General features: G+C 37.0%; 1 protein-coding gene across 5 annotated transcripts in view; it reads right to left on the bottom strand.

Moving 5' to 3' along the window:
• The window catches only part of LOC135212719 (unconventional myosin-IXAa-like), a 371,838-nt gene that overhangs the window by 160,227 nt on the left and 198,067 nt on the right, over positions 1-13,544 (bottom strand). For all 5 annotated transcript variants that reach the window (XM_064246413.1, XM_064246417.1, XM_064246414.1 and 2 more), the window contains exons 13-15: positions 5,831-5,948; positions 4,366-4,500; positions 683-840 (exon numbers count right to left, since the gene is read on the bottom strand). In XM_064246413.1, the coding sequence (XP_064102483.1) occupies positions 683-840; positions 4,366-4,500; positions 5,831-5,948 (411 nt within the window). The remainder of the gene's footprint in view (positions 1-682; positions 841-4,365; positions 4,501-5,830; positions 5,949-13,544) is intronic.

The following is a 13,544-nucleotide window of genomic DNA, read 5'->3' as shown; positions in this document are numbered from 1 at the left end:
CAGGTAGTTTACCAAGACCACCAACTTGAAATACCTAACTCCCAGAGGGCTTTCCCAAAATCCCTCTAACCCAACAACATTTCTCACAATAAAAGTAAATGAATGATGATGCCTCCAAACAAAAGCGTATTGCTTACTATCATTTTCCAATTCCCCTTGATCTACTCCCACTTAGTATGAATTCCTTACTTCCATATCTTAATTCCAACGAAATCTATTGGGCCAATTCAGTTCTGTAAGTCTCGGTATGAAACTACATTCTAGTTAAACTATCTAGTATTAATAAACTAGCTTCCTTTTCCCTTCTTATTTTCCTTGTAAGTTCACAACTGCTTACATACAATGTGATGAACTATAGCAAATCTGATGGGTTTAAAATATTTCTAACATTTATGACAGAATATTTTTCATATGATCACAGAGGTCTCCAATCACTGTAAATCACATAACTGCATTTTGTTCTTACTACAAAGTATAATATATTAGGCTATGAATAGGGATGTAATTCTAGAACTTAATTTCTGGTTAAATTTTCTTAGAAGTCAATCACAGAAACATTTCTCATTTCAACAATATTTTAAGACTTTTACAAGTGCTGCAAGTACAAAATACAAATCTTGCTGGCTGAAGTATGGTTGTGAAAAATATAGCTGACTACAATTTTTGTAAAATGGGAGAATACCTCAACAGTCCTCTTGGTAGAAGTATTCTGTAATGATGGATAAATTCATCGTAGGTGAGTCGTACATTAAAACCAGCCTGCCGTATTCTCACAGTCTCTAACATACCAGTGTAACGAAGTTGACGCATAACCAGTTCATCTCCAAATACATTAGGTTCCTAGAAATATAAAACATTAAAATAATAAAGCTACAAACAAAATATTTTTTCAATTACACATATACATGTAACAAACCAATGCATCACCATAGGCAATTAACTGCTTAGGCCCAAAAGCAAATGAAAGAGAGTTCGATCAACAAATTGAATAAAATCACGTAAGTCTAGTTATCAATATACTTGAGATGTAGTACTGGTCACATTAAGGTCTAAGTTAAACAGTGCTACATTAGTATGATCTGACCCAGAAGTTGGTAGCTGAACCAAGGAAGAAAAGTTGTCTTGCAGAGTCTGATAAGTGTGCAAATCTAGATATAGTAATAAAGTACCTCAATCTTACGTGATTCAAGTTGTGCGGATTCACAATAGCAAGAACTTTTCATTGGAGCCTAATTATCATACATGAGTATTTCACAGACAAGCTAAAGCAAACACAACATTTTCTAATCCTGGAGAAACCCTGCAAAAGTATTTGTTTAATATTTTATCTAATTTATGTTTTCAAGCTGTTATAAGTGAATTAAAACTCTCTCTCTCTACAAGATACGTATGTCATAGTGGTAGCTCTCTCTCTCTCTCTCTCTCTCTCTCTCTCTCTCTCTCTCTCTCTCTCTCTCTCTCTCTCTCTCTCTCTCTATCTACCTTTATACTTTTAATGGTAATAATGTTTAGGATTACTTTGAAATTATATTAATACAATCTCTAAGATTAATACATTAATATGATAATAATTTAAGGTAAATTTGATGTAGGATGTTATATAAGGTATACAATTGGTGTTTCTATTTCATCTCTCTCTCTCTCTCTCTCTCTCTCTCTCTCTCTCTCTCTCTCTCTCTCTCTCTCTCTCTCTCTCTCTCTCTCTCCAAAAGAAGAATTGATATACAGACAAGCATAATTGTTCGGTCCTCTCTTTCCTTCTTCTCTAGAAAAGATTTATATATTTATCAAGGAGTTATTCTCTCTCTCTCTCTCTCTCTCTTATTGGCTGTTTATATATTTCTAATGGTAAAATGTTTAAGATGACTTTGAAATTATATTAATAATACCAATTCAATGGTATGTTTGACGTAGGATGATACTTCAAGTATACATTTGGTATATGAACTTTCAAGATAGGCAGATATAGATATTTTTAGAGGGGAGTTCTAACTATTCGCGGGTTTGAGCTATTCGCGGGGGTGCCTGGCACACATCCCCTACGAATACGGGGGGGAACACTGTACTACACATCTTTGACAAAAAGCTACAAAGAGAGGAACCCCTTCAGAAGATTGTAATCAAGTAATGTGCACATCCTTCACTGGTATGCCTGAACATTTTCCCTTATCTTCCTAGAGAATCAGCTATAGACCTATGGGAACTTCATAAAAAACTGGCCTTAGCAAAACTACAGTCCGGTCCCGAATTATGCGTGCTCGAATTGTGTGATTCCTCTTGTATGCGGTCACTAGTTCTCAAAAATAGATTTTCCGTATCTGAGAAAGCGTTCAAATTCTGTGAGTCACGCGCCGCAAAATGTATCAAATCTATTGTCTTTTCAAGTACTTTAGATGTGGGGCGTTTGCTGGTATCTGAGAGAAGGGGTGGGGGGAATGTTTAGAGGAAAAATCTATTATTCCTCCAAGGGGGAATGTGAGAGGAAGATTTCTTGCTCAGCCATTTGTGACATCATAGCGCAGTGTGTATGAATGATCATCGCCATATGTATTATTCAAATCTGAGAAGTGTATTCTGATCATTTGCATCATGCAGATTTGATCATTTATTTTTTTCTATTGTTGAAATAGGTTTTTATGAAAATTACTAGTAAAAGTAATTAACAGAGAAGCAGATGTGAGAGAGAGAGAGAGAGAGAGAGAGAGAGAGAGAGAGAGAGAGAGAGAGAGAGAGAGAGAGAGAAAATCGTTCGATCTAAACTTTTCAAGAAACTGTCATTTCATGTTGAATTTTGAATTTTTATCATTTCTTTTAAGAAATTGTAATTTCATATCAAATTTGGAATTTTTAAGAGAGAGAGAGAGAGAGAGAGAGAGAGAGAGAGAGAGAGAGAGAGAGAGAGAGAGAGAGAGAGAGAGAGAGAGAATCATTCGATTTAAACTTTTCAAGAAACTGTCATTACATGTTGAATTTTGAATTTTTATCATTTCTTTTAAGAAATTGTAATTTCATATCAAATTTTGAATTTTCATCAGTTCTTACTTTATCGTAGAATAAATTTATATGAAAACAATTACTCAGTGAATGTGCCGGATAAATAAACAGACAGGCGCTCGTAACCAGGTTTGTTAGACATAATGGGAGTGAAAACACACATAATCCGCTAGTCCCGAAACCTCAAATGGTTCACAAATCCTTCCTTCAGCAGAAGAACTCTTCACAGAGATGAGATAGAGGAGTTTGAAGGTTTTTTGGCAGAGGATAGGTAGAAGAAATTCCACCCAAAAGTTTTTTTAAAGGAAATGACTATCGCACAGTACACTTGCACCCAAATGTGGCATTGTTTACGTGTGGGAGTTTTCACCATCCTTTGTGTAATTTAAAACTTTTTCAAGTTATTAAAACCTTTTTAATGTTTTATTTATCCATTAGAACAATTTCATATTAGAAAAAATTACAGTATACGTAGTACATAGAAAGTATTGAAAATGGGGAATGTAAAAAAGTTTGACTGGGTAAGTTGCCGTTTGCCTTGGCCCTAATGGAATTATTCCCATAAGGTATGTGTTTCGAAATCTGCAAATTTCCAATTCAGCGAGGCCGTGGAGCGACCAAATTCTCGCATGATTGGGGACTGTACTGTAGTTTCCTAAATGAAAATTAAAGTTGATCCAGCTAGTATATTTAATAATAATGCAATAGGACTTTCTTTCAGTCTTGGTGAACCAGCGCTTGCACCGTGTAAATGCTGACTTAAAAATCAAGAGGGGGAAGGGCATAAGCGATGGAATAAAGCTATATTCCATTATTTAATGTATAATTTTTAGGTTACCAAACAAGAAAGGTTTGTTGAAAAGTGATCCTTTTGATGGTAAATACATGTCATTCATCCAAGAACATTCCCAGAATTTCTTACGTGACCAGCCCATAATCAATGCCATAACTGTATTAGGACTTGGTGAACTGTGGCGAGGGTAAAGACTATAGGTGGAAATGAAATACAAGTAAGCAGACAAAACCAGGTCTTATCAAAATTAATTCTGAATATCAGTTTTTATTGCATTTCGGAATGTCAAAAGGGTATTTATGGAAAAAACTGAAAATGCTGTACTTCCAGTGAAGGATAAATGGGCTTTTGACAAAATCATGTGTTTTCCCGGTCTACAAATTAAGATCTATGCTAAAAAGTTTGCCAAAAGCATGCATTTAGTTTAATCAATAACATTATGAAATAAATCTAGTGACTCTCATTAAATCTACAGTATTTGGAGTTCTCTTAAATAACCAAACAACAAACACCATGGACCAAAGTTTTGAAAAAATCACTTTTTGAAACGGTAATACTGCGGCTACGCAAGATCTTACCTTGTTAGCATTACTTTTAATACATCTAATAAAAAATGGATTTGCAGTATTCAGAGCTTCCATCAGATTCTGCAGAGACAACTGAAATTGGCCTGTCACTGTATGAGGTGGTTTACGAGATCCTGGAAGACGACCCTGAAATAAAAACTCTTATGACTATCATTGAAAATATTCATTAAATAATTAAAAGTTGAAACCACTTCAAAAACCATGGCTGGGTGAATCACTGTCAAAAATCTTGAAGATACCATTTAATGCAAACTATCATATTATCTAACCTGACTTGCTGTATGGGTAGATTGCATCTTATGAAGCAAATCCACCAATCACACACCATTAGCTGGTGACTATTTTGGCCTAAACTAAGTTGAATGGCCCCCGGGCAACCTCACATAGATATGAGTTCATAGCAAATTTATTGCAACACAGCACTTTGCAGTAAAAACTTACTTTTTACCATACCTTCCACAGTAAAAAGTTACTTCATTCTGTATATCATTTGAGAAAAGGGTGTACACATTCCTTCTTCAACACCTTATGTAATTTTTGATGGGACTGTACTATGCCCACCCATATTTTAACTTTTTCAATATACTAACTACTGCACTGTGGTGTGCTTTTACACAATTTTTATAATACAGTCTGGTTCAGTTTATATTACAGCTTTTCTTATCTTAATGCTGAACTATTGGAAATCTCTTTCGATTAAGCCTACCGTGTATCTGAACTGGATATTAAGGCTTCCACTGAACTTTCTTCTTAATCCAATAAAACTTTCCTCAGCATCTCGTTTTCTCAGACATATTTAGTACATCCATCTTTTGGATCCAAGTTTTTCCAACAATGATGATGATTTTTCAGTTCATCAGACAACTAATTATCAAACTTTTCATTGACCTGGCCCAAAGCTTCAGACATTTATAGTACATCCCTCTTTTGAATACGTTTTTCCCGCAAGATAATTTTTCAGTTTAGCAGACAACTAATCATCAAAGTTTTTATTGGCCTGGCCCAAAGGCTTACACTTATATATCTTAATTCTAAAGTAAAGCCTATGATAAACTTCTACACATAAAAAGTTAAAACTGCAGAATTTTGTTGATACTTATTATTGATACTGAAACCCACAAAACAAAGTTTTGAAGAAAAATCAATACCATCACCATCCAAACATCTGGAATATTTTGCCTACTGTAAACACAGCACATCATGATAATTTTGTATATTTCCTTGACTTATGTCAAGAAGTAACGTATCTTACTTGTACACTCATGTCAAGCACAGTACTATCTTATTTCAGCAACTTAGTAGTTTCATACCTTATTTTCTGAATTTTACATCCTCAAGTTTCAAAGAATTTTAAAAGTACATCAAAACCATTTAGGTATTTCATAAATAAATGAATCATGATACTGTCTGATCCATAACTATATCTATGGTAAATTATTGCAACAATCAAACATACTTGTAATGCTAGTGACTGTGTCCTCTGTGCCAGAGCTTTTACAGTTTTCAAGTTCTTCTGATGCCTTGGACCATGAGATCTCGAACGAGACCTGCTGTGCCTTGTCTTCCGCAACCGACTGGAAAGGAAATTATTTTAATGAACATTTAATTACACCTTTTATCAAGAAATATAAATCAGCATTCTAAAAATAAATTATGAGAGAAAATAGCCTGGCCGAAACAATGATTAATATAGAGTACATCTTACTTTTCACAATAATTTTATATATACAGGAGCTCCCCCGCTTACGACGGGTTTGGCTTATGACATTCCGAGGTTACGGCACTTTTCAATTATATTCATCAGAAATTATTTCCTGGTTTATGATGCATGTTCCAGGGTTACGACACTTATGACGCCAATCTGGTGGAAGAAATAGGACTCCAAAAATGCAAAAAAATCAATATTTAAAGGGGTTTTTTTTAATGAAAAATGCAATAATAATGCAGTATACATAGTTTTTGATACACCCAAAACATTGAAAGTAAAGCTCCGTTCTTGAGAAGCGTCGTATGCCGAAAATTGTCCTAAGCTGGAAAATTGTCGAAAATCATAAAAAATCCTAAATAAACCCTTTGGTGTCTATTGAAAACTATGTTAACTACATTTTTATTGTTTTTCATCAAAAAACCTTAAAATATTCTTTAATGTATATACTCTTGTAAGGTTTGATATTCAAAGACTAATTTTATGGCCTAAAATTTTGGAGTTGAATGTTACATGTGGTATAGGTTAGTTTTGGAAATGTGCAAGAGTTGGACACTAGGCTGAGCCTAGGCTTTGGATTTCCTGACACAGACAATAAATACAAATCTTGTTTTACTTATTTTAGAATCTTTTATTAATGTTATGTTGTTTCTACGTTGAAAAAGTGTAAACTTTAGGGACTAGGCTAAACCTACCACATATTCTTCGGATTTCCTGACAACGAAGTCAACAAAGTAGCATTTCTTTCCACAGAAGTCAACAAACTTTTATTATTGTATAATAACCACGACAATAAATATAAAAGTTGTTTTACTTATATGAAATCTTTTGTTATTGTTATGTTGTTTTTAATTTATGGCTGTTCAAGGCTTTTAATAAGTGTAACCTTTATTTCCTGAACGTAAACAAAGCCGCCACTTGTATTTCGTCAGCAATATATTTAATGAAAAAAAAAAACATTTGTTTATTGAATATCATAAAATAGAAAATTAATCAAAGACTACTCTCATTTACGCTACCAAATATTTTATAGAATTCTTCTTCTGTTATAATGTCATTATATGTTTCATTATAGCCGTCGGTATCTCCATTAGGTAAATATAGATTAAAGAATAGAAATGAATGGTTATTATACTGTTAGGTAGTTTCAGTGGTTGAAGAGAGATAATAAAATATATGATACTACCATACTGTGCGTTGGTTAAAAGTGGTTGCTTAGCAATCTATCGGCAGTGGGTAGTGTTGACAAAATGATTGTAAACTAAGCAGGTCAGGGAACCTTTATTTTTTCTTTTGTTTATTATAGTTAATAATTATTTGAAATGAGTACATACCGATTATTCATACATTTTATAGGCATATTCTAAGCTTTTAGCTTCTTAGTTTTAGATGTCAGACTCTTAGACTAGGCTACAGTAATGATTGCTAGCATAGGCTAGGCTTATTGCCAGAATCAAAACTCAACATTATAAGGGATATATGCTAAAATCCTAATATATGCAGTAAAAATCAGGTTGAACATTACATGTAGTCGAATATTACTCAAGTATATACAGTATTTTGCCTTTTTGGAGTCATATTTCTTCTGTCAGGTTGGTGATGTAACCCTAGAAATAATTTCTGATGAATATAATTGAAAAACGTAGCAAACTCGGAACATTGTAAGCCGAAACTCTTGTATGCCGCGGACTGCCTGTATGTATGTATGTATGTATGTATGTATGTATGTATATACACATATATATTACATTAAGCTAGTCTTGTTTAATATTCAATGTTACTATTATTAACAATAATATCAAAGAGGAATTACACTTGATAAGAGGTTCATCTACTTGAAAGATTCAATCCCCCAATGCTGCAAACCCTGAACTTCAGTGACAACTATTCAACTACGTATTCAGCTTTCAAGAGAGGTGCAAGTTAATACCGACTCTGCCTGTTGGATGCATGCATCTGTACTTGGTGTCGGTATTAACCTACCTAACTAAGCTGATTGCTGTTAGAACTTGTCAGTTCCAGAGGTCATTTCTTCCTCACACTGTGGACTGTGGAACAGTCTCCCTGAGGATGTCATGCAATTGGAACTTCAAAAGTTCAAGTTCAAGGGAAGATGCAATGCATTGCTATGCTCATACTATTCTTCTTGTATTTTAATGGATTTGTATCTATTTATTTATATGACATTTTTATAATAAAATAGTTTTAATTATATCCAGTAATTACACAGCTAAGAGTTTCACTTGCCCGGCAGTTAAAATTCCGAAATTCACGGGTCACGCTAATTTTTTTGTTTTGCTTTGGCTAGGTAACAATGCCCTGCCCACTTCTGGGGAGAGAGAGGAACAACTTGGCAAAGAGCTCAGTTCACCCTACCAAAGGAAAAGCCTACACTTCCATCTAAAGCATGCACTTCGCTGACTTGTTGTGCTGTTGCCAATGTAACCAGATAAAGGGTCTTTCTAGTTACGTCTCACAATGAAATTGCATGCATGGGTTCAAAACAAGGCCTGGACAACCACTTAAATATTATATCAAGATTCCAAGGGAATCCTTGCACTTGGAGGTGTCAAAAGACTCATTGTCCGACAGATCTGAATTGAAGGACAAGTCCAATCCTCTGTGGTAAAAAACACCCCAACATAGCTCTACGTATAGCCCTTTATGATAGAGGTAGAAAGGTTCTTAGCTGATCTTAAATCTAATAAAAAAAAATCAGCTATCTGGGTCACAGTTGTTTGAGAAGAGGAGATATTGGAACTACACCACTCTCTAAAAATCCTCCCATTTGTTTTGGTAAACATTGTTCGATGACTGTCTTCTACATTTAGCGATTGCTTCTGAAGCTGCCTTCAAAAAAACTCTTTTTCACATTTACTATATGAAACGACTTTTGATCTTGGGACCATATTCCCAACACCACCTTCTTCTCTAGAAGGGCCCCCAGCCCAGGTCTGATGCATCTGAGAAGTATTTCAGGCAGGGGTTAAACAGAAAGAGAGACTTGCCTTCTGACAGTCTCCTGTCAGAATTCCACCAAAAAGGTCCTCCTTTATCTCTTGAGTCACAAGAAACACGTGAATCTGGACGGAGGGATTTTCCTGTTCCAGCTCCCCTTTAAAAAGAATTGTAGGGGTCTGAGATAGTCTGCCGAGGGAGGCGAATTGCTCTATCGATGACAGAGAGCTCTGAGGATTTAGCCAATTGTTGGCTGAACATTCGTCTAGGGAAAGTATCTCTTGTACTTTCCTCAAACATGATTCTATCCTTTTCGGAGCAGGAAAACCCCAAAAATTCTGAGATACTCTTATAATTTCCAAATAGAATCTTCTGACGGAATCAATTGTGACTTCTGAGCATTTACATGAACTCCTAATTCTTGTCTTAACAGCCTTCCTGAGGTCCTCCATGCACTGACTCTCCAAATGGGTCCTGAGAAGCCAATCATCTAAATACAGGGAGATTCTTATTCCCTGTAGATGAAGTCACTAAGCAATGGGAACCATTACTCTGGTGAAAACCTGAGGCTCCGTCGTACGTCTGAAGCAAAGGGAGGGAAACTGAACTACCCTTCCTTCGAACACAAAGCTGAAGTAATTTTTTTTACCTTGGATGGATAGGACCATGGATGTACGCATCCTGTAGGTATACGGATGCCATCCAATCTCTTGGGCAGATGGATGACATGACTATTTGGTTTGTCTCCATCTTGAATTTTGTCTTCACAACAAAGACATGAGGACACTGACATCCAAGACAGGCCTCCAGCCCCCAGATGACTTGGGGACTACAAAAAAAAGATTGTAATATCCTGGAAAATAAATGTCCTGTACTTCCTCTATTGGCCCTTCTCTATAAGAGATGTTACTTCATTCGCAAGGGCTGAAAACTTCCTTATTCCTGTGGAATAAATAGGCAAGACGATGGGTGTGTTGACTAAGGGAGGCTTCTTTACAAAGGGGATACATATCCCTCTTTCAAAACATTTACAATCCCTGATTCTGCCCCCTTCTCCTGCCAAACTTCCCAAAACAATTGGAGTCTGGCCCCAACTTGTGCACAGTGAACGTTCTCCTCACTTGCGAGATGTACCTTTTGACAACGATTTCTTGATGGCTCGTGAAGAGAAACGAGTATTTCCTCTGGAACGGGAGGAAGGTCTCTGTCTAGTCTGAAAGGGATAAGCTCTTGTAGGAAGAGGCTGCCTTGAGCTTATAGCAGGGGGAACTCTAGGCCTTTTGGAGGACAGTAAAAGAAGATCCTGAGAACTCTTCTTTTACAAGTCAAATGCAATGCATAGAATTGTTGCCAGTGGAAACAGATATTTCTTATCCAAAGGCAAATACAGCAGAGCCAATCTTTGAGCAGAGGTTACACCTTTGGACGTATAGGAGCATCAGCGCTCCCTCTTCCTAAGTGTCCCCGTTGTGTAAAGTGAAGCCAACTCATGGGATCCATCCCTGATACCCTTGTCGATTCCAGAGAGAACTCCAAGCCAGTCTGCAGAGAAGTTCTCAGGTAAGACAAGGAATCCTCTAATCTTACAAGCCCTGGTGCCAACTGACCAGTCTAAAAAGTTCGAACTTCAAAAACTTTGAAGATCCTCTTCAAGATGTGAGCTAATTCCGAGGCTGAAAACAAAATCATAGCGGAGGAAAAAGCTGCACATCTGGCTGAATCAACTAAACCAGAAAAATTCCCTTGCAAAGAGGCACAGATCCTGCAGGAAGGGGCTTCTCCAGTAGCATAGGACAAATATCCCCACCTCAATATCCTAGAGGGAGGAAAACTAAAGGAGATCCTGCCTCATTTCCTCTTTTCCACAAGCCATGTTTCTACTTCATTGAAGGCCTTTTTAGCCGGTGACAAAAGGACCATTTTCAGCAGGTTAGAGGAAAACGAAGAAGGCATATCCATAATAAAAGTAGCAGCAGTCGACGAAAGAGTTGCTGGCAAGAAAAAAGTAGGAAATACAGGCAGTCCCCGGGTTACGACGGGGGTTCCGTTCTTGAGACGCGTCGTAAGCCGAAAATCGTCGTAAGCCGGAACGACGCTTGGAAATATGTCTTAAACTAATAAAAAGTTATAAAAACCTTACTTGTAAATCCTTTGGTTACACTACATGTTGTTTCCTGTAGTTTTATGTACAACCTGGAGTTATTTTCATAAAAGAATGCTGGTTCTTGAAGGTAAAAACTATTGTAATCCTCTGGTGACACTACATTCTTGAAGTTTTATGTACAACCTGGAGTGATTTTGCAAAATCTTGAGGGCTACAAGAACAGCTGATTACTATTTACGTATCATATAGACTAATTAAAGTAAGTGTATCTTTAAATAGGCTTATATATTAGTATCAACAAAACATTTCCTGCCATGAGTCAGAGGCCGTTTAATGAAACGAACACTTCTCTGTCCTATCTGTTCAGAAAATAAACGTTACGTCAATCCCCGAGACCATTGTTGCCAAAGCGTCTGTCTGTCTCTCTCTCTCTCTCTCTCTCTCTCTCTCTCTCTCTCTCTCTCGTCTCTCTCTCCTCTCTCTCTCTCTCTCTCTCTCGTCTCTCGTCTCTCTCTCTCTCTCTGATCAAATTACATTGGAAACTTGACATACGATTGCCCTAATATACGAACGTTTTGAGATATAACAGAAAATTTGCGAAAATACAAGCTTTGATATACAACGAATATTTGAGATACGATTTTGCGATGAGTGTTAGTTGTATAGGCGACCAATAAATGGCGTTCAGTCTGTTTGTTTGTTGGTGCTGCATGTTAACACGTCGTTGTTTAGTTCGTTGTATTTGCGCCTATTTTTCGTGTTATTTTGTCTATTTTATTATTAACCATGGGTCTCAAAGCTAAAGACAAAGCAGGTGATAAGAAAAAAAACCCAAGAAAATGATTTCGATGGAAGCAAAACATGAAATTATAGCAAAGCATGAACGTGGCGTTCGTATCGTCTCGATTTGGCAAACGAGTATGGTCGAAATCCTTCTACAATATCCACGATCATCAAGCAGAAGGAAGCTATAAAAACCCCCGAGACCATTGTTGCCAAAGCGTCTCTCTCTCTCTCTCTCTCGCTCTCTCTCTCTCTCTCTATCTCTCTCTCTCTCTCTCTCTCTCTCTCTCTCTCTCTCTCTCTCTCTGATCAAATTTTACGTACTGGATAATGTCTCTCTTTGGATACTTCGATTTTGCCAAATATTGAGGGCTACAAGAACAGTTGATTACTATTTACGTCTCATATAGACTAATTAAGTAAACGTATCTTTAAATAGGTCTTATATTATTGTATCAACAAAACATTTACTGGCATGAGTCAGAGGCCGTTTAACGAAACGAACACTTCTCTGTCCTTAACTCGGAGCGTCGGAAAAAAAGACTCCTCTCTCTCTCTCTCTCTCTCTCTCTCTCCTCTCTCTCTCTCTATCTCTATCCTCTCCTCTCTCTCTCTCTGATCAAATTACTGGATATGTCTCTCTTTGGATTCTTGGAATTTGCGTTGTAAATCAACCAGAAACTTCGTTTTGTATTATTACTGGAAACAAGCAATGATTTTTTCATTATTTGCGCTTTTTGGACTGTTATATGTAAACTAGTAATGTATTCATTCGCTTCGGTGGAAACTAGTTCCGCATATGAGGCGTCACTAAAAAACATAGAAAAATACAACATAAAAAGTGTCGAAAATCATCATAATCTCAAAATTTTTGTTGTAATCTAACCAGAAACTTATTTTTATTAATATACTGTGCTAAACTATAAAGGATTTTTATCATAGTATGCGTTTTTTAAAAGCGTCGTTAACTCGGAGCGTCGGAAGCGTCAGCGTCGTAACCTCGGAACAAGCGTCGTAACCCAGGACGGATTTTTCCATTGAATATTTAAGAAAAAGCGTCGTAACCTCGGAACGTCGTAAGCCGGAACCGTCGTAACCCGGGGACCGCCTGTATGGCTAAAAAGAACATCATCAAAGAAGCATAAGCAGTCGAAGGAGCTTCTTGGGCTTCTGTAAGGAGCTTCTTGGGCTTCTGTTTCTTCATCTTTAGATGACATTGGAGAAGGAGCTACATCCACAGGAGCTTGAGACATTGTAACATCTATAAACGCTTCAGGTATCGTGGGAGCCTTATCAAGCAGAGACAAAATAATGTCTAGTTTCAACTGAATGAGATCCACTTCAGAGACATCAGAGGAAACTAAAGGCGCTGGTGGTGCCGATGGGCGCAAGTAGGCGCCTGTTTGACTCTGAGGAAGTAGTGCTAATGGGTGCTAGTTGACTGCTGAGGGTTTGGGCACTAACAGGCCCTGGCTCCATCCGAAACCTTAGGTGCTACTGGGCGCTCAAGGACTGCTGGAGGAGCAGGAGCCAAAGGAAGCACTGACGCATACGAATGATGAAGAGCCTTGGGCGAGGAAGTGAGCATCAGCTTCTGAGAGGCAATCAGAAGAAAAACGC

Source organism: Macrobrachium nipponense, chromosome 41, assembly GCF_015104395.2.
Source record: "Macrobrachium nipponense isolate FS-2020 chromosome 41, ASM1510439v2, whole genome shotgun sequence".
NCBI classification, from domain to species: Eukaryota; Metazoa; Arthropoda; class Malacostraca; order Decapoda; family Palaemonidae; genus Macrobrachium; species Macrobrachium nipponense.
This window is presented reverse-complemented; position numbering and strand designations above follow the sequence as displayed.